The 24,831-nt window shown below is 35.7% G+C and overlaps 1 protein-coding gene across 1 annotated transcript in view; it reads right to left on the bottom strand.

Moving 5' to 3' along the window:
• Positions 1-24,129, bottom strand: part of NBEAL1 (neurobeachin like 1) — a 150,594-nt gene extending 126,465 nt beyond the window's left edge. Inside the window, exons 1-3 of the mRNA XM_090282704.1 lie at positions 24,034-24,129; positions 22,935-23,209; positions 4,759-4,850 (exon numbers count right to left, since the gene is read on the bottom strand). Of these exons, the coding sequence (XP_090138830.1) occupies positions 4,759-4,850; positions 22,935-22,985 (143 nt within the window). The 5' untranslated portion in view covers positions 22,986-23,209; positions 24,034-24,129. The remainder of the gene's footprint in view (positions 1-4,758; positions 4,851-22,934; positions 23,210-24,033) is intronic.
• Between the last annotated feature and the right edge of the window lie 702 nt (positions 24,130-24,831).

The raw sequence follows: 24,831 nt of genomic DNA, 5'->3' as shown, positions 1-24,831 counted from the left end.
CAAGAGCAAGTTAGTTTTTTTTAATGATTATTTTCAATTCAACACCTTACTGGAATAAGCATTATGATACAGAGTAATGTCTTTCCTGCAACTCATATTTCTGAGATTTCTCTCATCAGCACTAGAAAAGACCTGCATCTGAAACTGCAGTTTCTTGCCTTCAGTCTCAACCCTTTTCAATCCAACCTCAGCACTGAAACTGCAGTTAGTCAGGAGAGAAAATAAAAGCAGGTCTAAGAAGCTTAAACTTAAATATGGCAAGGGAAAAAACAGAACAAGTTTACTATCAAATGAAATGTAGGGCAAATAATATTTTGCATCTACACTCAACTCAGATGATGAAGTTAACACTGTTTGACTTTATTAAAATATCCTGATTTTGAAATACAATTTTAAATAAGCCAAAAAAATCAAATAAAGCAATGCTCCTGGCATTCTTTCACTTACTTTTGATATAGTAGTGGCAATATGTGTTTACATTAATGTTTTTAAGAAACGATGTCCCCCCCCAAAAGAGACATTTATAATGTAAGGATAACACGTGCCTCTTAGAAAATCCCAAGCATTCAAAGGCCCAAATCTTAACTCCATAAAAACCTCTCAGGCTCGTGATTTGAAGTGAGATGTAAATATATATATATATATTTTTTAATCTGTAGGACTGTCTTATTGGAATGACATCCAGTTGCAAGGCATTTGACATTCTTCTTGCCTGTAAATTAAACATCTTTGATAATGCCACAGACATAGTTTAACTTTCAAATGAAAACAAATTTTAAATGAAAAGAAACTTTAAAGACGGTTAGTTGCACTACTTTATAGTCTACAACTGGGCATTGTGATCTTTGAATCGTGATTTTTCTCCCTAAGATTACCCTCCTTGTCATTAAAGGGACTGCATTAAGTCCATTTTTAATTTATCCTGTTCATTTGCATAAACACAACAAGAGCAGCAAATGATCACTTATGATCTTTAGTTCTGCTTTGCTGGAACTTACGCAAGGAACAATTTAGGGTGACCTTCAGTCACCCCTTCAAGGCACAGAAGCTGAGCCACATACCTGGCATTCAGCCTTGCCTGTAAACACCTGTCTTTTCCAGGTCCTCCTGGTTTTCCATTGTGCCTTAAGGTCCCTTCTAGCCATCTTTCAGGAAAACAACCTTCATTCCTTCCCTGGAAAGATTGCTATGGACCGCTCATCCATCCAAAGTACCAGCCCTTTTATCTCGTGGACTTTTATTACCTTTGAAAGCCAGTCCCAGTTGCTCAGGGCTTTTTGGTAACAACCAAAGCCCAAGCATGTCTCCTTTAGGCATGACATTCCATTCAAAGTCTTAGTTAAAAAAGAAAAAAAAAAAAACCTATTAAGAAATGGTCTTATTAGTTTTGTGCAAAGAAAGTTAGGTCATTACTTACTTCTTTAGAATGCCAAATTCTGGAGGGATCAGATAGGGAGAAAAATATACAGTGTGAAGGAAAATCCTTGTCCTTCTAATAGTCACTGAACTTGCATTTCTATTCTTTATATTTTTTCCCCCCACTAAAAAATTTTCTGTTTGTTTGTTTTTCCATTACAGTTGTCTCACTTTTTTCCCCCTCTTGCTTCCCTGCACCCTGCCCCGCCCCCTTCTTCCACATTCAGTCTCCACCCAGTTGTCCATGTCCATGGGTCATTTATACATGTTCTTTGACTAGACCCTTCCCCTTCTTACCACTTCTCTCCCTCCCATCTCCCCTTTTGTTACTGTTAGTTTATTCCTTGTTTACATACCTCTGGTTCAATTTTGCTCATTTGTTTGTGTTGTTCATTAGTTTCCTGTAACAGGTGATAGCATAAGGTAATTTTCTTTTGTTGCCTGGCTTATTTCACTAAGCATAATTCTCTCTAGTTCCAATCATGTTGTTGCAAATGGTAGAAGTTCCTTCTTTCTTTCAGTACTTATTCATTGTCATTTTCCCCCTTTGTACTCGTGTTCCTCTCTGTCTCTCTCTGTTTCTTCATCTTCTTAAAGCAGACCCTTTAGCATCTCTTGCAATGCTGGTTTGGTGGAGATGTATTCTTTTAGCCTTCTTTTGTCTTGGAAACTCCTTATTTCACCTTCCATTTTGAATGAGAGCCTTGCTGGGTAGAGTATTCTTGGTTGTAGGCCTTTGTTTTTCATTGCTTGGAATATTTTTTGCCATTCCCTTCTGGCTTGTAGTGTTTCTGCTGAGAAATCTGATGATAGCCTTATTGGAGCTCCCTTGTATGTTATTAGTTGTTTCTCTCTTGCTGCTTTTAGGATTCTCTCTTTGTCTTTGAATGTTGGCATTTTAATTATGATGTGTCTTGAAGTGGGCCTGTTGGGGTTCATCTTCATTGGGACCCTCTGTGCTTCCTGGACTTGCATGATTCTTTCTCTCCTCATGTTAGGGAAGTATTCTGTCATTAGTTTTTCAAAGAGGTTTTCTATCCCTTGCTCTTCTTCTTCTCCTTCTGGAATTCCTATGATACGGATATTATTACGTTTCATGTTGTCCTGCAGCTGTCTTAGAGCCTCTTCAGTCTTGTTCAGTCTTTTTTCGTTTCGTTGCACTGTCTGTGAGTTTTTGTCTACATTGTCCTCCAGCTCGCTGATCCGATCTTCTGCTTCCTCTAGCGTGTTTTTAATTCCTTCTACTGTGTTCTTCAATTCAGAGATCGTATTCTTCATTTCCTCCTGGCTCTTATTGATAAGCTTCCATGTCCTTTTTGATGCTGTATAATTCTCAGTAAGTTCCTTATAGTTCTTCTGGAGTTCACTGTAGTTTTTCTGGAGTTCTTTGTAGTTTCCGCTGAGCTCATTGAGCTTCTCCATAATCCATGCTTTCAATTCCATATCTGATAGTTGGCTCCCCTCTATTTCATTTAGCACTCTTTCTGGGGACTCTTACCTTTCCTTTCAATGGGGGGTTGTTTCTCTGTCTCCCCATTTTTGTGACTCCTATTGTTTGTTGGTGCTTCTTAGAATCGAGCTGTAAATTATTTAAAAAGCACTTCCAGGCACAAACTACACGAACACTTTTTTATGAGTAAAAATCAATGATATATAATCTTATTTATATCAGTTAAAGATTTAATACTGAATAAACCTGGTACAAATACTCATAATCTAATGAAGAACTCTGAAACTGTACTTACAAATAACGAAGCACTATTGCTTTTGAAGCATAACCACACCATTCTTAAGTTCAATGCATTGGTTCAAAGCTCTACTGAGTTTTTTCCTCAGAATTATTACAATCACCTCTTAACTGGGTTTCTTGTCTTCATTCTCAACCCTTTTCAATCCAACCTCCAAATGCCACCAAAGCAGCTTTAAAAGCAACAACTTGATTATGACACTCTTAGGCAGAAAATTCTTTAACAGACTCGTATCTTTCATAACAAAAAAGTCAAAGTCCATTAACAACGCATGCCTGGCACATCACAATCTGGCCTCCCATTTGATTCTCAAGATTCAGCTCATCTGTGCCTGTCCTCCTACTGCCTATCTCCATCCTCAAATTGCAAATGCTTTTCTCCTTAAAGACTTTTTAATTCTCCACATATTTTCTCACCATCAAACACTACCCATTTCTCCCTTCCCCCCTCAACACATCTCTCTAAATGGGGTTTCTATTGTAGCTAAGTGCCTCCTCATTTCACCAGCCAACCTAACCTCTGCTACCTGACCTAAAAGTAGTAGATTGTCCAGATGGCTTGAGATACAACATTATCTGAGAAGTGGACCTGAGAACTGTGAAGGCTGGGAAATGGTGGCAGGAAGAAGAATGGAAGAAAAGATTTGTGCTTTCACTTGTACTTTGCCATATGTTTTAAATCTCCCCTCCCTTTGATTTTCAAATCTAGCTTTTAAAAATATAAATACTTCACCTCATCTATGATGTTCTTCTAAGGCCCTACTCTAAGGCCAGGAAAAGAGAAGTAAGTTTCAATTCAAATGCCTGTAGTATAATAAAGAAATTTAATGCAAATGAAGTGACTCACAGTGGGCCCTTAAGACAGTTTTGAGAGGAGCTGACCACATTTGAAAGACCCTCCTTCCCCCCTTTCTGGGAGGAGAAAGAACCTGGTGACTGAGTTCACCCATATGGTCAATGATGTAATAAGACCCAGTGAGACTCTGGACACCCAAAGCTCAGTTTCCTTATATGAATACACTGATGTTTGGGAAAGGCAACATGCCCTGACTCCATAGGAATAAAATATGGAAGCCCTGCATCAAAACCCTTCCAGGCCCTGTCCCACAGGTATCCTTTATGATAAAACCATAACCACAAGTATAGCGCTTTCAGTGAGTTCTATGAGTCATTCTAGCAAATTACTGAACCTGAGGGAATAGTGAGAACCCCCCCGTATTTATAGCTGGTTGGTCAGAAGTGTGCATGGCTCCCAAGACTTGCAATGTTTGAAGTAAAGGCAGTCTTATGGAGGACTCTGCCCGTAAGTTGTAGGTTATGGTACTAATGTCAGGTAGTGTCAGAATTGAAGTGAATTGCAGGACACCCAGTTGCCAGGGGCTGACTGAAGTAGAAAAGTGCCTTCCAGATGCCAAGTCTAGTATCAGCAAAAAGACTGCTGTGATCAATTAGCAATGTCTGCCATGAAAGTAGGGTTATAAAGGAGTATCATGTGTGTCACATAATTGCTATCCCTGTATATGTCATCAGTAAGTCTTCATGCCAAAAATTAACAAACTCACCCAAGGGTAAGATTATTAAGTGTTTCTACATACCTGGTAGGCAGCTTTTCAAAGTCAACATCTAAGAATTGTTCATAGCTAGAAACAAAATTGTCCAACCATAGCTTCAGGTAATCTGGATCTTTCTGAAATAAGAAAACCATGAGAGTATTAAGTATATCTGTCAGAAAGAAAGAAAAAAAAGTTTTTACTCCTTTTAAGCAAATATAAATTGATAAACTTAAAGAAGAAATAATATGGAATCTCTAAGTGATACTCAGAAAGACATATGTTCTTAACTACAGCCAAACCTTGGTTCTCAAACAATTTGGTTCTTGACCAAGTTGTTCACACACACAAAAAAAATATGTCTCAGTTTCCCTGACTGGTGTGGCTCAGTGGAGTGGGCATTGTCCCACAAGGTGAAAGGTCACTGGCTGGATTCCAGGTTGAGGCACATGCCTGGGATGCAGATTCAGTTCCGGGTTGGGACGTGTATAAGAGGCAAATGATGGATGTTTCTCTCTCACATCCATGTTTCTCCCCCCTTTCCCCTCTCTCTTAAATAAATAAATAAATAATTTTAAAAGTCTCGGTTATCTAACAAAACTTGGGGTCTTAAATCTCTACCTGACAATTTGTTCACGCTGATACCTGTATGATCAGTCATGCCAAGGTTGCCAGTTCATTTCTTGGTCAGAGCACATACAAGAATCAACCAATGAATGCATAAATAAGTGGAACAACAAATTGATCTCTCTCTTCCCTACTTCCTCTCTCTCAAATCAATAAATAATAAAAAAAGGGGGATATACAAATGGCTAATTAGTTCACAAAAGCATGCTCAACATCATTAATTATTCAGGGAAATGCAAATTAAAATAAAATAAAACATCATTTATTAACCACTAGAATGGCTAAAATTAGAGAGACTAACCATACCAAGTATAGGTAAAGATGTAGAACTACTGGGATTCACATTTCTGGTGGGAATATAAAATAGTGTAATCAACTGGAAAGTAATTTGGCATTTTTAAAGTTAAACATACATTTACCACATGGCCTATCCATTTCTCCTGAGAGAACTGAAAACAAACTCACAAAATACTTGTACAAAAATGTTCATGGAATGTTAGGGCTCAAAACCATAAAAATCCCAGAAGAAAACATAGGCAGTAAAACCTTGGACATTTCTCATAACAATTTTTCTGATATATCACCTCGAGCAAGGGAAATAGAAGATAAACAAATGGGACTACATCAAATTAAAAAGTTTTTGCAAAGGAAACCATCAACAAAGCGAAAATACAACCCACTGAATGGGAGAACATATTCACCAATGATATATCTGATAACGGGGTAATATCCAAAATGTATAAAGAACTTAAGATCAAAAAAAAAAAAAAGAACTTAAGATCAACACCAAAAAAAAATCCAATTAAAAAATGGGCAAAGGACCTGAATATACACTTCTCCAAAGAGGACATACAGATGGTCAACAGACATATGAAAAGATGTCATTAATCATCAGAGAAATGCAAATTAAAACCATAATGAGATACCACCTCACACCTGTCAGAATGGCCATCATTAATAAACCAATAAACAACAAGTGCTGGCCAGGACATGGAGAAAAGGGAGTCCTAGTGCATTGTTAGTGGGAATGCAGACTGGTGCAGTCACTGTGGAAAGCAGTATGGAGATACCTCAAAAAATTAAAAATGGAACTACCTTATGACCCAGATTCCACATCTGGCAATATATCCAAAGAAACATGAAACTCCGATTTGAAGGAATATATACACCACTAAGTTCACTGTGGCATTATTTACAATAGCCAAGATTTGGAGGCAGCCCAAGTGTCCATCAGTAAATGAGAGGATAAAAAAGCTGTGATACATTTACACAATGGAATACTATTCGACTGGAAAAAAAAAAAAAAAAGGAAATATTACCCTTTGCGACAGCAAGGATGGACCTTGAAAGCATTAGGCTAAGAGAAATAAGCCACTCAGAGAAAGACAAGTACCATATGATTTCACTTATATGTAGAATCTAATGAACAAAATAAACAAACAAAACAGAAACAGATTCATAGAGAACAGACTGACAGCTGTCAGAGGGGAGGAGGGTTATGGATTGGGTGAAAAAGGTGAAGGGGTTAAGAAAAAAAAAAAGCTCTTACAGACACAGACAACAGTATGATGATTACCAGAGGGAAATGGAAGGAGGCAGAGGAGGAATGGGGGGAAAAAGTGATGACGGAAGGAGGCTTAACTTGGGAGTGTTGAACACACAATATAATATCCAGATGATATATTATAGAACTATACACCTAATTTTATTAACTTAACATTACCCCAAAAATTCAGTAAGAAAAAAATAAAATATTCATAGTATTCTAAAAAATGTTCATAGAATTATTTTTAAGAGCCAAAAGCTGTAAACAAACCACAATTCCATCAGCAAGTTAACTGATAAAAAATTGTGCTATATTCACACAGTGGAATGCTATTCCCTAACAATATATGAACTACTGATTCAACAAATAGAAATTTCAAAAATATGTTCAAGAGAAGATGACAGGCATTCAAGTATATACACTGTATAATTTCATTTATACAAAGTTCTCGAGAAGGGTGACAGAAATTAGGTCACTGGTGGTCTTTCAGAAAACTGATTACAAAGGGGCACAAAAGGGTACTTTTCTTGGTGATAGAAATTTTCTTATTTTTAAATTCGGGTAGTGATTACATTTTTTTTTTATTAGGGTAGTGCCTGTATCAAAACTCATCAAATTTGACACTTATGATGTGCATTTGTGGTAAAAAGCTGATGTAAAAAAAAAGATTCATCAGAAAAATGTCTGTTTCAATTTAACTGCATCATTAAAAATGATATTCAAATTTGTTTCCTTCACCTCCTTAACATTTCTTGAGTCAATTTCAAAATAATAGGAGTCTCAGTTACTTAAGTCATTAGTTATTTCCCTAAAATAAAAGCATTACACTACAAATCAGAGTTCCTAAAGGAATGTTCTCAGAATATGCAGACTGTTGACCTTTTGCATATTTGTTTTTCTATTAATATACTGTTCCAAAATGAGGTTGTAAATTGCCACTATCTACATCATCACTGAAAAGATGGAAATGTTTCAGAAAGAGAATTATCTCATGAGAAATTTTCTCAAGGATCTCATTATTTGTTTTTCATTTCCAACTAGCATGTCATTCATTCATTCATTCGCTCATTCATCCATCCATTCAGGATAGGGCTCCAGAAATAGAAGTAGCTTGAGTTTTCCTTATCATTGTTCCTTTTTAATAAAGCAGAGAAGTGCCTCTTTGTAAAAACTAGAAACAAAATAGCCTCATAATGCCATAAAAAATGAATGCATTTCTCCTCATAGTTTATTTAGGAACTCTATAGTGTGTGGTTCAAAGTCTAAAGGTCAGAGCTACCAAGTGCTCGGCAAGTACAGAGTTCTCCTAGGAAGTTAAGCAACTCGGAAAGAAATGATACTTAAATTAGTAAATTTTCATTTAGTGAGAAGTAAAGTAGTTTTTTGAGCATCTGCTGTATGCTAAGTGCTAGAGCAAACTATTAAAGTATGTATATACATATATATATATATATATCATCAACATATTTCTTACAACTATCCAGAGGTTTCATTACCCCATTTTAAAAGTCAGAAAAGGGAAGTTCTAAGGATATGTAACTTGTCCGCAGTCACACAGTTAATAATCAATAGTGCTGAGTTTAAAATGAAAGGATATATGAATCCAACTGTACTTTTGCCACTGCACTACCCTGTCTTTAAACCATGAGCAGGAATAAAATGGACTTCAATTGGCAAAAAGAGTTTAGCCAGAATCAATAAACTCAAGGCCATAAACAATTTAACACACAAATCATCCACATTCCACACAACCCAAATAAAGCCTTTGAGGATCCATACTTTACTGCCAAAGACCATAAAAAAGATCTCCACACACCCAGAAACAACATTGAGTCTCAAGCTTAGTCACTTTCACGGTTAAAAAGAGCTTGGTATATTGAAAACACCAGAGGATGATCTATCCCCAATTTGCACAATATTAATTAACGCAGCACATAAACTTAATAAGTACTGCAGGAGCACTGGGGCCAAATTATGTGGACCCTAAATCCCTGCTCTGTCACTTTCTTGAACAAGTCACCCTATGATTGCTCACCACTCTCTTCCTCTGTAAGAATGAAGGTAACAATAGTACCTTTCTTTACAGGGATATTGTGAAAATTAAGTAACCTAAAATGTGTCAAAGGCTTAGAACATAATGCCTAACACATATGTTCAATTAGTATTAATTAGTATTATTTTTATAACCTACTGCATTCCAAAATTAGGAAGCTCCCACAAAATAGAAATGTTCCATGCTACACATAAACACATTTAAATATTTCATGATCCCGCTTGCCACATGACTTTAATTATATTCTTCTCCTTTCAAATCCTTTTGCATTTACTATATGTGCCATTCTATGTTTTTCATCTGTAAAATAAAGATAACATTTCCTACCTCATATGGTTGAGAACACTATATGATATAAATAATAAATTTAAGGACATTTAGCAAATGCTCAAAACACATTGGCTACCATTATTAGGACACAGACTCTGCTATTAAATTGGTCATGGTCCAATAATAAAATAAACAATTATAAAATTATAAAATCTATTTTACTGATTTTTGCACTCAAATATTCATCCAATCTTCTGCTATTGTTCAAGATAAATATGCTCTTTCATTTGAACTGTTATGTAGCTTCCTACTGTTCTCTGCAGCGTCAGTTTCTCTCACCTATACATAGCTACTGATGGGATTTGCTAAATTAAAATCTAATTATCTCTTCTCTCCTGTTCAAATACCTGCAATGACTCCCCATTACCATAATATGAAATCTAAGCACTTAGAGATGTGCTGTCCAATACAGTGACCATTGGACAAATGTGATTATTTAAATTACATTAAAGCACAGGAGGCTTTTATCTTCTCATAACATCCATTCCCCTGCAGGGAGGCTTTAGCAGGTAACGGAATTAAGGAATCCATACAATTTCTCCTAGGTCTTAATAGTAAGAGTTACAGGTAAAAATAAGGGAAACACCTTACTTCTTTTTCACAATAACATTTGGGTTGTAGTATTCCTTAAAATATTAGAACTATAAACTTTTAGATACATATATATTTTTCAGTCAACTTACATATTAATTGGATTTTTAAAATTCATTTAAGTGAGTTATACAGAGTGGGACAAAGTAAGTTTACAGTTGTTTGTATGGAAAATAATACAATAATAAATAATACAAAAACAAACTGTTTCACGTACTAACTGTAAACCAACTTTTGCCCCACCCTGTATTCATAATATATTTTCTAACACCCTACCAAAAGAAGATAAATTCCCCCCATAGAAACTATTATTAATGGTGATTAGTCTTTAAGTCCAGCTGTCAAGTTTTTCTGAAAGCACCTAGTTACTTCAAAAAAAAAAAAGTAATAAATATATGCCACAGACAGTGCCAAACTCTATGGATATGAAGACAAATAAAACAATCTTATGTCAGTTATACGTTGATTAAAAAAAAAACAACGCATAATCTTGTCCTCAAAGTGCTCTTTTTTCCATAGAAAAGGCAGGCATAAGATTGTAGTGTAGTCACTATGGAAAACAGTATGAAGGTTCGCCAAAATTTAAAAATAGGACTACCATATGACAGCAATTCCACTTCTCAGCAATTATCCAAAGAAATCCAAAACACTAATTCAAAAAGATATATGCACCCCTTATGTTCACTTCATCATTACTTACAAGAGCCAGTTATTAAAATCCTCACAGGAGTGTAAAGCATAGCATTGGGAATATAGTCAATAACATTGTAATTACTATCAATGGTGTCAAATGGGTATTAAGACTTATCAGGGTGATCATTTATATAAATGTCTAATCAATATGTTGTACACCTAAATTAATATAATATTGTAGGTCCACAAATAACCACAATTAATTTAATTGAATAAATTTTCAAGAGGCATAAACAAATAAATGCAAAACAGCATGAGCAGTAAAACAGTGTCACAAGTTTTAAAACAATACAAAGAAGGTAGATATTGACTGTCAAGGTTGGAGGTAACTGAGTAGCAGAAGCACTCAAAAGTTTTCATAAATCATAAGCAGATACTCTCCAGGAGGGAAGAGAGAAGAGAGGAATTCCAGACAGACAATAGTATGATATGTTCAAAGATGTACAACATCTGGTATTGTTCCACTGTGAAAATGACAAAAAGCAGTAAGATTAGAGAAGCCAGCATTTCCTAAGCAAGTACTTAAATACACTGTTCACTGGGATTAGAAGACATGACTCGAAAAGTTTTAAAAAAGAAAAGATGGCTGTGCTTACTCATGTTTGAGCAAAGTTAAATGAAATTTTTAATAATGTATTACCTTTAAGATGAAAAGCACCTTGAGGATGGCATTAAAAGGGGTGGATGTATATGAGCTTTCCAAAACAAATATAACCACAAACCTTATTTTCCTGACTCAATTTCATTAGTTTTATCAAAGAACCAACTTTTTATTTTGTTGATTCTTTCTATATGTTCATTATTCCATTGATTTCTACTCTTTCTAAAAGCATTTTATTAAAACTTAAAACACACATAAAAGTAGAATGGTATGACTCAGCTCCAACAATGATCAATCCATGTATAATCAATCCCTATCCTCAACTGGGATATCACATCATTTCAACCTCAAATATTTCAATATATATGCCTAAAAGGTATCTTTTTAAAATATGACAGTATTATCACATCTAAAAAGTCAGTAGTTCCTTAATATCAGTGTTCACTTTCCTGACTCACTCATAAATACATTTGGTAAGATTAAGGCCCAAATAAAGTCCAAAATTACAATTGATTGATATATCTTTTAAGTCTTTTTAAACCTTTTTTTCCCTCTCTATTTGTTGAAGACACTACGTCATTTGTGGTGTAGTATTTCTCACATTAGGGATTTTGCTGACTGCATATTCTTATGTCATTTAACATGTTCCTCGGTCTTCTGTATTTCCTGTGAATTAGTAGACCTCAACTTTAAGATTTAGGTTCTTTTGGCAAAAAATACTACATAGGTATTGCTATATAGGTCTTTCAAAAAAGTACATATCTGGTTATCTTTTTTGTGATACTGGTCAATATTTCCTAGATTTGGTATTTTGATTTTCTCCAATAAACATTATAATTTCCTTATGACACCATCATGACTAGAAAGATTTGCAGAGAAAAGGGCCATTAATTTACTCTCAATCCTACTTCCAGATTCTTAAGATTATGTCAAGAGACAGACTGTGTTTATGCCATTCAACCCAAAATGTTATATAATGATTTATCAATATTAAACATATTCCTTATTACATGACAACTTCCTTATATACTTCCTGCAACAACTGAAAAATAAACATGGTAAATTAAAATTTTTTCACATTAGAGGGAAAAAAGCACATACTATTCCTTTACTTTGGCTTTGTCTTGTCTTCTTGAAATGGATATATTAATAATCTTATTCCTGCATAACAAATTAAACTTAAGAGCTAAAACAATTATTATCTTACTGTTTTTTAGGGTCTGGAATTCAAAAGCAGCTTAGATGGATGGTTCCAGCTCACAATTTCTCATGAAGCTATAATGAAGATGTCAACTTAGGCTACAGTCATAGCAAAGCCTGACCGCCCTGGAAGAACTACTTTCAACTTGACTTACATGGTAGTTGGCAAGGTTTCAAGTCTTCACAACATGGGATCCATAGGGCTGCTCACAACATAGCAGCTGGCTTCCCCCAGAGCAAATGATCCAAGGTTAAAAAAGGAGTAACTGAGATGAAAACAACAGTGTCTCTTCTTATTTTAGAAAAGACATACTATCACTTTTGTCAAATTCTGTTGGTCACAGAAAAGCCGTGGTACAATGTGAATACCAGGAGGTGGGATCTTGAAGGCTGGCTACCACAAACGACTAGTTCATTAATTTTTAGCCTTTTTTTTCTTTTCTTCACTTAAAGCCATTTTCACAAGTACTGCTATAGCTGCCCTTCCCCCAAGTTCTAAAATGTAGTATTTTTATCATTCAGTTCCAAAAAAATTCTGATTTTCTTTTATTGTTTTTAATAAAAGGTTTATTTAAAAGTATATTTCATGGCTTTCAAATATTTTAAAACATCTTTTTACTATCAATTTATTCCTTAACTACCTTCTCATCAGAAAGCATACTCTATCATTTCAATCATTTGAAATTTGTTAAAACTCTCTTTAAGGTCTGTTACATCATCATTTTTGTAACTGTGTGTGCTTGAAAGGAATGTACGTTGGGTATGATGCTCTACATAAATCCTTTAAATTAAATGTGTCAATCCTGTTGTTTACATAGTCTGTTTATTTACCGAGATTTTTTTGTTTTTCTGTTCACTCTATCAATTCCTGAGAAAACTGCATTTCTTAAAAACTACTAAAAATATAAAATTTTTTATAAATTGACTGATTATGTTCATTTCTCTGTAGTTTTGTCAATGCTTGCTTTATTTTTAGATTGTTATAAGGTATACACAAATTTTAAAATATTATATTTTCCTGGTGAATTGAACTATTTCTGTTTTGCTGAAAATGGCTTAATTTCATTTTTCTCTCTGAAAAAAAAATTCAGTTGGTTGGAAATTACAGATTTGTAAATCTCTTCTTCAAACATGTCAATCCATTATCTTTTCACTTTCATCATTATTACTGAAAGGTTGGCTATTCATCTGTCATCCCTTGGAAAATACTTTCTTTTCCCCCTGGCAGCTTCGAAGATTTTTCTCTCTTTGGTTTTCTGCTAAAATAGTATTGTTTTACTATGATGTGTCTTGGTATGAAATTTTATTTATTGTTCTTAAGATCCACTGTATTTTCATCATCCTGGAAAGCTCTCTCTATACTCTCTTCAAACTTTAATGCTTCATTTATTCCTTTCCTCTCCAGTCCAATAAAACATGTATCAAACCTTTTCATAGTATTCTCCATATAATTATTTTCTACATCTAGACATTTATTTTTAAAAACTGCCAGGTCACATTTATATAATATTTCTCTGATTCTAAGATATATGTTTTTACATTTAGGCATCCTAGAAATCAAAAGGCAGTTTTCAATTGCTCTCAGAGAAACTGCTGTTATGACATACTCGTCATTGCCTGTGCAAACTTGGTAATAGGCATTATTGATGTTCTCTTGCTAGATTTACATGCAGAGTTAGTATTACAACATGTTGAGTTTCATTGCTATTCAAAATGTCTTAAATTATACTATGATTAGGCAATAAAATGAAGTTATTGTGTACACAGAAAGGCATGAAAACAGAGGAGCAGTGTATAATTTAACATTAATGACTCAAATATTCTTTATTATAGAAATGATCAAAACTTCTTGCAAAGCAACAGCTAAGCTCTTTACAAACTTCAAAATGAGATACCCTCAAATAGATCAAACTCAAATTCATGCAGAAGGAATTATCTACCATACGCCAATCAATGGAAATGAAGACAAGAGAATCTGCCAAATTCCTTGGAAAAGATTAAAGAAATTTCAAAGAGAGTATGGTATGATCAATTCACACATCATGAATTAAGGTATTAAGTAGCAATTTGAAAAAAGTATTTGAGAGGTAAGAGAGGACTTCTGATCAAGATGGAGGCATTAGGTACTAGTGGCTCACTTCCTTGCACAACCACAGCAAAATTACAGCTAAACTACAGAGCAGATATCATTCAGAACTGTCAGAAAATTCAGCTGTATGGAAGTCCCACGACTAAGGAATTAAAGAAACCATTCATCTAGATGGGTAGGAGGGACAGGAGGGCAAAGACATGGAGATGTGGAATGGGCTGGTCCCAAAAATATAAAACATAGGGCTATCTTGGGAGCAAGGGATCCCAGCCCCACACCAGACAACCTAGCCCAGGGTTCCAGTGCCAGGAAAGTAAGTCCCCATAACTTCCGGCTGTAAAAACCAATGGGAGTTGGGTTGGTCGAATAAACTGCAGGATTCTCAGCTCCTATGGAGGGTCCTGCACACAAACTTACTCAGATTCGCATCTGCTGGGATCCAGCAACAGGGCAGCACCTTGAAGGGCACCAATGGCACAAAGGGAGGAACTGAAGTCTCTAGCATCAGGACAAGAGCTGGGGGATAGCTTTCTCCCAGTCAGAATAGCAGACGGCCATTGTTCCTTTTCTGAGCTCTCGCCCACACAAAGTCACAGTGTGGCTGGCACGATATCTGAGTGTCCATCAACCTGGCTCACATGGTAAGCCCTGCCCTAATGAGTACCAAAGACTCTGCCCCATCCAATTTACAGGCCCACCCAAGCTGATAACAGTGGCTTCTCCATAGGAATGGCTGGGTTAGGCACAGGCTTCAGACCTTCCTAAAGCCTCTCAAACAAGCAACTTTATAGCTTATGGCAAGGGGCCCCAAACAGAACACAGGTGGAGGCTAACCTTGGCTTGCACCACCCAGGAAACCCCAGAGCCAGCGCACCCTGCTGACAGTTACACACCACATCAAAGTACCACCACACAACCACCTACCTCCACAAGCCATGCAGGAAGGTAGTTCCTGGCCAGAGGTCACAGCCAGTCCTACCAGCTATCTGGACTGGGTAAACCCCTCCCATTGACCTACAGACAGCAATCAAGACTCAACTACAGAAGGGAGTACTCAGCCCACACAGAGGATGCACTTCAAGTACCCAGTTTGGGTGATAGGGGAGGCTGTGCTACTGGACCCTACAGGACACCTACTAAATTAGGCCACGCTACCAAAACAGGAAGTCATAGAAGCTCTACCTAATACCTAGAAACAAACCCAGGGAGGCTGCCAAATTGAGGAGACAAAGAAATATGGCCAAAAGGAAAGAACAGAACAAAACTCCAGAAAAAGAACTAAACAAAATGGAGGTAAACAATCAATCTGATGCAGAGTTGAAAACACTGGTTATAAGGATACTCATGGAACTCACTGGGTACTTCGACAGCATAAAAATGATCCAATTATTAATGATGGAAACACTAAATGAAATAAAGGACAATTTACAGGGAATCATCTACATCAGGCAGAATGGATGAAGCCAAAAATCAAATCAATGACTTGGAACATAAGGAAGAAAAAGACAATCAATTAGCACAGATTTTTCAATCACATCCATAAAGCACTTTAAAAATGTCTACAATGAGCCCTGGCTGGAAAACTCAATTAGTAAAAACATCGTCCCAATACACCAAGGTTGCAGGCTTGATCCCAGGTCACGGGACATACAAGAATCATCCAAATAATACATAAATAAGTGGAACAACAAATAAATGTCCAATTTTTTGGATTCTTTTTTCTTCTCCACTTTCCTCTCTCTAAAAGCAATAAATACAATTTTTTTAAAACCTACCAGCTGTTCATTAAAAATATATTTAAAATTTTCTGAAATGAAATTGACTTTTCCCAAATATCTGTATTTTCTAAATTTTCTACAATTAACTTGTATATCTTAAATTTTAAAAATATTAAAGCCCAGCATAAAAGTAGATCATTACTTTTTCTTAGAACATAAATCTAAACTACAAAGCCCATGTTTTTACCTAAAATAAAGTTCATTCACTAGAAAGTTAAATTTTAAATATTTTGAACTTAAATTTTATATTTTGACCAAAATCCTAAGACAAAATTATTCAACAAATATAAATTCACCTTACAATGACAATATAAAATAGTACATATCTTAAGATGGAGTAATAAGTAAACACACCTCGCCTCCTAGCACAACTACAGCAAAAATTACAACTAGACTACAAAACAAGTATCACCAAGAAACATCAGAAAATAGAGCTATATGGAAGTCCAACCAATAACCAAGGACTTAAAAGAAGCCACGTTCATCTAGATGGGTAAGGGAAGCAGAGACATGAAGAGAGGTAGAAAGGTGCGGCGGAGTGGTGTGCAGAGCTGGAGAGGAGCAGGAACAGTGGTCCCACATCCACGTGTGGTAGATAAAAATTGGAAGGGATACCTCAGGAGCGAGGGATCCCAGCCCCAGACCAGACCACCCAGCCCAGGGTTGAGCACCAGGAGGGTAAGTCCCAATAACTCCTGGCTGTAAAAACCAGTGGGAGTTGGGGCAGCAGAAGAAACTTTGAGATTCTCTGGAGACTCTTCTTAAGGGGTCCACAACAGACTTGGGACCTGAATATTATTTTAGACTGTTCCTTTTCCCTCATGTTCCACATCTACACATTTAAGTACTATCAACCCTACTTTCTGCCAAAATTTTATAATTGATATTCAAAAGGGAATAATAAATTTTCATGCATCTTTAACAGCTTTTTATAGTGCATAAGCTAAAGTCAAACTACAAATATATTATCCCTTTCTTAAAAGCTACTTCCATGTCTATAGATATTCATTTCTTGCTTTCACATCTAACTTCCTAAAGAGAAGATGTAATTGGTAATCACTACTACTAAGCTAACGACTGTTTTGTTTTACTTAAAGTCAAACATTACTTTCCTTACACACAAAGTCATGATTAAGCCACAGAAAATTAAGAGCCATTTCTACACTCTGCATATACCAAGACTCACTACATGTGGGTTAAATTATAAGATCTGATATATATTAGTGTATCCTACAAAAAGTTATGGTACATTTAAGATTATAACCAAAATTGAACAAATGAATTATAATTCTCTCAGAAGAGTATTTGTTCATTCCATCTTTTTTAAATCTATGTATATAAAGAGGTACTTGCCTTTTTAACTGAATGAAACACCTCTATAATCTATTTTCTTTATAAAACAAAACTTTTATTCTGAAAAGGAAGTTCACTCTGAGCTCACTACAAAACTATCTATTTCAGTCATATTCCAGATTTAGCAGAACAAAGGGCAACAGCAGAAAACGGAGCATCATCTAGGTCCAAAACAAACTTGATTCAAAGTAAAACAAAACAACAACAACAAAAAAAAACCCTCAAATTATTAGGATAATTAAGCATTATGCTTGAAAGCAAAAATACAGATTAAAAATTAAGGCTTTCACAAGCACAGCTCCATCACTACTGATAAAAAAACAATAAAATATTGCCCTCTATTATTATACAATGTAAAGGCAAAATGGAAGTAATCCTGATAACTTTCATGCTCATATGTGTATTTTTTAAATGGTAATAAAGATTACATCTAAAAGGATTACATTTTTATATTCTTATCCTTATGGTGTATTTAAATACAATCAATTCATTTATTTCTCAACAACTTTGAGAAATATGCAAAATAGTTATTTTTTTCCATTTGACAGATGAGAAAACAGAAAATATAAATTATGTAACCTGGTTGTAGGTCCTTAAGGTCAGAAGCAGATGTGGACTAATCTTGGCTCTAGTTCTGTAGCTTCATAAGTATTATTCTGTGTAAACTGAATTACCAAAAAATAAACCAGCTAATGACAAAAATTAACCATGAATTTCAACCTACATTGCCCCATTTCAAAATGTCATAGTTTTGAGTCACTTTGTATCTTTTTACTGAGTTAATGCATTTGATACTTTCCACTAGACAGAACAAAAATAACTTAATCTTATCAAAGAATTTGATAAGCCTCTCAAGGCTCAGTTTCTCTTCTGCATATTATGGTGACCAACTGCAGCGCTACCAAAAGGCTAAATGTCAAATAGAAATAAATTCTTATTCCTATCCAAAGAGAGCAGTTGGGATAGGGGCTTTATGATACATATATGTCTTGTTCTATGCAATAGATGAATTCTAAAATGTTGTATGAGACCAAAATTCTTCTCAGCACTCTCTCTTACCACAAGCACATTAAATCAATGTCAAAAGAGACAAGGAATAATAAGGTGCCTAACACAGATAATATAAACTAAAATCTCTAGATAGTAAAAAGAAAATCAATTTGCCTTGTACATTTAAGATAAATGTGCTCTGCCAAGTAGTAGTTAACTACTTAACTAAAATCCAGATACATTAAATGTATTCAAATTAATGTTTAACTTCCAAGAACTATACGAAATGCAGTTAATAAAATCCTTGACCCTGGGTGGGGATAACCATTAGAGTCAAGAGAAGTTTAGACTATATAATTTGAATTAGTCTTACACACTGAGGAAAGAATCTGTAGAGCAGGAATGATGCGTGATCAGAAATTATCCTGCCTATATATGTAATGATAATTATATGCATTTAACAAATAACCTACCAGATGATGAATGTTTCTAACAATGTAATTAAATATTATACTGAGCAGGAGAAAATAAAAAGTTAGGCCTAAATAGACTGGTTAAAAAAAAAAAAAAAAAAACTGCAGCCCTGGCCAGGTTGCTCAGTGGGTTGGAGCTTCATCCCATACACCAAAGGGTTGCAGTTTTGATCAGTCAGGATGTCTACAGGAGACAACCAATCCGTGTTTCTTTCCTTTCGCTTTTTTTTTTCTTTCTTTCTCTTTCTCTTTCTCCTCTCTCTCCTCTCTTTCTCCTCTCTCTGTCTCTGTCTCTGTCTCTCTCTCTCTGTATTCCACCCTCTCTAAAATAATTTTTTTTTAAATTCATTCTCAGGTGAGGGTTTTTAAAAAACCCAAATTCTTTTCAAATATTGAGTTTAATATGCGGGTACCCATGTGCTAAAACCTGAAACCAGTAATGTATTTTAGTTCTATTTAAAGGACTTTAATCATAATATTTAGGTTCGCGAACAAACCCAGACAAATAGAAGATATATATTTCTCTTTGTATTCCTTTGACTAAACAATATTATCCAAAAGTTATTTCTAATATAGTCCTACTTACATACCACCTAAACTTTTATAATGTTCAATGGCAACTTTTAAAACATCATATTATATACAGTGTAATGGAATCTTAATATCAATCTATTGCTAATGCACTGTAGAATTCCTGTGCTAAGGTTAGCACTGTGACAATTAAGGAGGATGTCTTAACCTTAACACCCTGAAGCACACCTTCAAAAACCTTCAAAGTCATCTTCTTTAATCAGGTGTGTATACAATGTTTGGTATGAATAGCATACCAACTAGGGCAGTAAAATAGTAGACAATGTTTAAATTTTAATCATTAAAGGTGAACTTGATACTCAAGAAAAACTGGTCTTCTTGGAAGGATGCTAGTAAGTCAAGCCATTGTAAAAACAAAGAGAAAAATCAAACATTTATTCTGCCTGCCTTCCCTTTTAAGAACATCAGTTATCAAATAACTGATGAGGGGACATTTCTTGATATGTTCTACTAATATATAAATGATAAAATTTGATATCAGTTTTGCAAACTCCTAATGAAATAATTATTGCATATAGGCAAAACCCACTGATAGCTGAGACCCTCACAAGTTATTCTAGCCTCACCGCACTAAATAAAACGTGAATCAATCAAACCTCTTGATATTCCAGTTTGCAGACACCAGTAGAGAGAAAGAAATATTTTTATCAAGGGAATTAAACCAGTAAAACACAGACTGAGAAAAACTCTAATGTTAAAATCTAGTTCTTCAACATACAGAAAAAATAAAAAGTGTGGTGAAGGTCAAGGCATACATTAAAAACCTAACATATATTTTCAACAAAATAGGTGTATGCTTTGTTTAAGTACAGAGTCGAACAGCAAAAAGCAAAAAAAAAAAACCTTTATGATACTACCAGGAAAGAATGAACAGCAACCAGATATTGGATGATTTTTAAAATTACCATATTGCAATTATGTTTTTAAGAGTTCTTATTTCATAGGTATATTTTTAAATCTTTATGGATAAGACCATATGTTGTCTGGAATTTGCTCCAAAATAATTCAGGGGTAGAGATGGTGTAGTGTAGGGTTATAGATGAAATATTACTAAAAATAAATTAATAATTATTGAAGTAGGGTGATAGATACAAAAGGGTCCACTGTAGTATGTTCTCTGTTTGTGCCTACATGAAATTTTCCATAATAAAACTAAAAAAAAGAAAGATGAACTAAAAAGTTCTATATGATCATCTATAGAAAAAGGACAAAAGACCTCCATGTCCCTCAGAGGTCAAAACTAACTAAAATCTTAATGGTGAATTAAGACATTCTCCCTGTACATACATACTATTACTACTTGACAAATAAGAAAACTGAGACTCAAAGAGGTAAGTCTTGCTCAAGGTCACAAAACAAACATCAGCAGAGCCAAAACTAGACTCCACAATTGTAAGCCCAAGTCGGAGCTAAGTTAGATCTACACAGTCCTGAAGTAGTCAGAAAGCCCCACAAAGGTGTAAAAAATGTCTTAAAAGTTAGTCAGGTGAAAAAAAATGTCAGGTAGCTTGAAGGGCTGGCTATATGCTAGAGTGAGAGCAATAAAGCTCGAGAGAAAGCATAGAGAACTGGGTATTTGGTAATCATCCTCACTAGGGAGATGTGTTAAATCTATGATGTATATTTGAAAGCTACTTGAATTCAAGATGTTTGTGGCAAAGAAAGTTGTTGTCTAGCTTACAAGTAGCTTACTCATGAACGAGTGAAATATAAAATCATTATTAAATAACAATTTTTTGAAAACAGTTGAAAAAATTTTTAAATCTTAAGCGCACAAGTGATTTAAAACATAAAAATGGGACTTATCTCCTGTCCAATAGGCTTCAAAAATCTGACTATGAAGGGCCTTTACTACTTACTTAAATTTTAATGAACAGAAGGATTGGGATTAACATTAAATGTCATTAAAAATAAAAGTCTGTGTATGCCAATGAATCATGCTATCTTTTCAATAAATGTCACTTAAAATAAAACATGAACTCAACCTAGATACAATATAACTAATTAATAAAACAATGTAACCCCATTTACCTTTTGTCACCCAGAAAACAGTAAAACCTAGTAAGTTTGTTGTATTTTTAAATAAATCATTTTCAAACTACTACGCATTCATACTAAAATGGATTTTAATTAGTCAAAAATTAAAATGCAAATCACCAGACACTATTTTCAAAAGGGTCTGGTGATTTGGGTTAGTTTTTTATTGGAAGAGTGGTCTATTTTTAAAAAGACATTTCTGGCATTAAATTACAAAAGACTAAAAGCTATTTTAAACATCCATATTAAACATTTCAAAATATACGTCCTTCCTTAATTTTAAGAAATATCAAATCAAAAGTCAAAGAGAATTCCAGTGTGACCTCTAAAATTTAGTATTACAGATAACTGAGATTATTTGTTAAAGAATAACTTGTTCTTTTAAGGAGCCAGAAGGGATAATGCAGAAATGGAATCTGATACTTGAAAAACTTCACCACACACACACCTAAAGTAACTTAAGTGGATTAAAGATGTTTCTCTGACGCTTGCTAATATCTTCAAAGTAGTAACAAAGCTCCTCGTTTGAAAAAGATGTTTTTAGATAGTACCCTTCTCCAATAACTGAAAATCAAAGCAACCGTGTACAAATTCACATAAAGGTAAAGAAAGAAAATTATTTTTGAATGACAGAATCGAAAATATTAAGAAGTCATAATGGGTAAGACCATGGACTTCAATCAGTTTCGGGCTCAGTTATGCTACTCACTAGTCCCTCTAGACTCTGCATCAGTGAAAGGGGATAATTACAATATCCATCTCACAGAATTGTTGTGAGGATCAAATGAGACAATACTCATAAAATGCTAACATCATGTCAAACTTATAGTAACCACCTCAATAACCTTTATATACAATCACTAACCTTTTTAATACAAGTTAAAAGGCTACCCATGAAAAAAATGCTTAATGCCCTTCTCGTGGAAATAGCTCTATCCTCCCACTTGGGGGAGAAAAAGAAAAGCACAAAGAAAAATTAAAATATTTTTATTTTTCTCTTAATGTCATAATTTTACTTACATAATTTTGGGATTACTGAAGACAAATAGCAAATAAAAAACCACACCCTACAGTTTTTAATCATATGCCAATATCGTGCATGTGTTCAAACCTGAAAAAAATGGAAAACAGCAAATCCCAAGTTTTTAAATTCTGGGTCATGACTATCAATAAATATGCTATTACTCATTAAATAGTGATAATAAGGCCAGTCACAAAATTTTATAAGAAAATATTTTAAAACTTAGAAATAAAAAAGAAAGCAGTTACCTTTGTACAATAAAGCATCCAAAGTTCAAATAGCCTCTCTCTGGATGCCATTCTGGCTTTCACTCTGGCAGTTTAATTTTTCTTCAAAAAAAGAAAAATTATGTTCAAGACCACAGCATGTTCCCTTTATTTTCCAAGTTTTTCAGCCGTTACAATAAAGCTCAAAGCAGTAGGAAAAACAAGAAGTGAAACAAATGGACTTCTTCTGGTCAATATAATTCAGTTCCAGCAGTTACTCCAACTTATCTTCATCAGTGTTAGGCAATTAAGTAAACCTGTGAAAGAGAAAAATATGCAAATATTTGCTAGAAAGAGGTCATATTAAAAATTTTAATTTTATCAGAACTAGAGATTTATCTACTTCACTCCCACAAATAGGCTAAGCTTTTATTTACACTTGTTAGATAAGATTTCACAGAAACATGTAATTCAGCAGAACATTATCGTCAACAGTATTTCACATGGAAGTAGTCAGAAACCTCTAGGGCAGATTCAGAAAGATGCGTGCTCATAACCAAAATTGCGTCCACTGATAATAAACAGCAACACGACATTAAAAAAGAAAAAGCACTCTTATTTATGACATACAGAATCCCTTAGAATTTTCTAGTCTGCTTCTTAAACTTGTTGGGAATGTTTGCCGTGTTGCAGGGCAGGGCGGGGGGTGGAGGGTGAGGAATTCCTGGTTTGTTTGTTTAACACTCCTCAGAGTGAAAATCAACCTGCCCACCTGGCCTCTCTGCCTCTCCCCATCCAGGAAGGAAGGCGCTCGCACCGGCAAGAAAAATGCCCCGGGAAAGCCTCTAGGTGTTTTTCGGAGATCTTTACATTTCCACCTCGCATCCCAGACAACCAAAACAGAGGCAAACTTAAGATGTGCCAAGCTGCCAAGAAAAGCTCTGGGAAATCGGGCAATGATTGCTCTACGGCGCCCACCCGCTATGCCCGCCCGACAGCACCGGGACACACCCGAGTCAACCTCGCCCCCTCACAGCCGCCTATTACTCTACACCGCCCTCAGCACCAAACACCCGGGCCCTCCCATTTCTGCCACGCAGAACCCTCTTCCCTACGACCCGCTCCCCCTCACCACGCTCACATTAGGGGGTTGCACCGGCACCACCGCACGAAGTCTAACTTGCTTCCCTCGCCCCTTTAACCAACGCGAAGCCCCGTATTGCCCCGTATTGCCCCGTGTCACCCCGCAGCTAGGAGGCGGGCGAGAGAGGGAGGCGGGGCCCAATGGCCGGGAGGAGCCAGGGGCGGAGCTCCTCCCTCAGCTAATCATTCCGGCCTCTGAAAATTTATCCAGCCCCAGGGCACTCACTGTTCATTGGTCGTTCATGCTGGTATGGGGCGGGGTGGCCTGAAGCCCCGCCCCAGCATACTTGCGCAGTTGCAGTTTCTCCTGCTCCTAAAGACCCGGCGGCTGGGGGAAGCTAGGGCGATCCAGTTTTCCCTCAGGCCTTTACATGTATGGGGGCGGGGCCAACGTGCTGACGTACACGTCCCGGCACTGCTGGGGTCCGTCAGACGTAGCCTTCGGCTGATGACATCATTTCCGGGAATCATCGGAGGGCGGGGAACGGTACACCGAAAGCATTGTGTATTCTGTTACGATTTCTTGTTGTGAAAGGAGGCGTGGTCCTGGTGTATATAGTAATGTGAAAACAGACAACGCCCCCCCAAAATCCTTTTCCTTAAACGTGTTTTATGCCTCGTTGAAAGTCCAAAAGACTTATTTTACCACTACTAAAGGTTTCAAAAACGGTTTTGCTCTTTCAGGAAAAAAAAGGGAAACGGCTGCATTTGCGAGCTATGGGTAAGTTTCAGGGTTTCTTTTTAAAGGGGAGAGGAAGACTCAAAGTTAAGCGCCTTTGGTACAACTAAGCATTTT

Source organism: Furipterus horrens, unplaced genomic scaffold, assembly GCF_987537825.1.
Source record: "Furipterus horrens unplaced genomic scaffold, mFurHor1.1.pri manual_scaffold_1, whole genome shotgun sequence".
In the NCBI taxonomy this organism is placed as follows: Eukaryota; Metazoa; Chordata; class Mammalia; order Chiroptera; family Furipteridae; genus Furipterus; species Furipterus horrens.
This window is presented reverse-complemented; position numbering and strand designations above follow the sequence as displayed.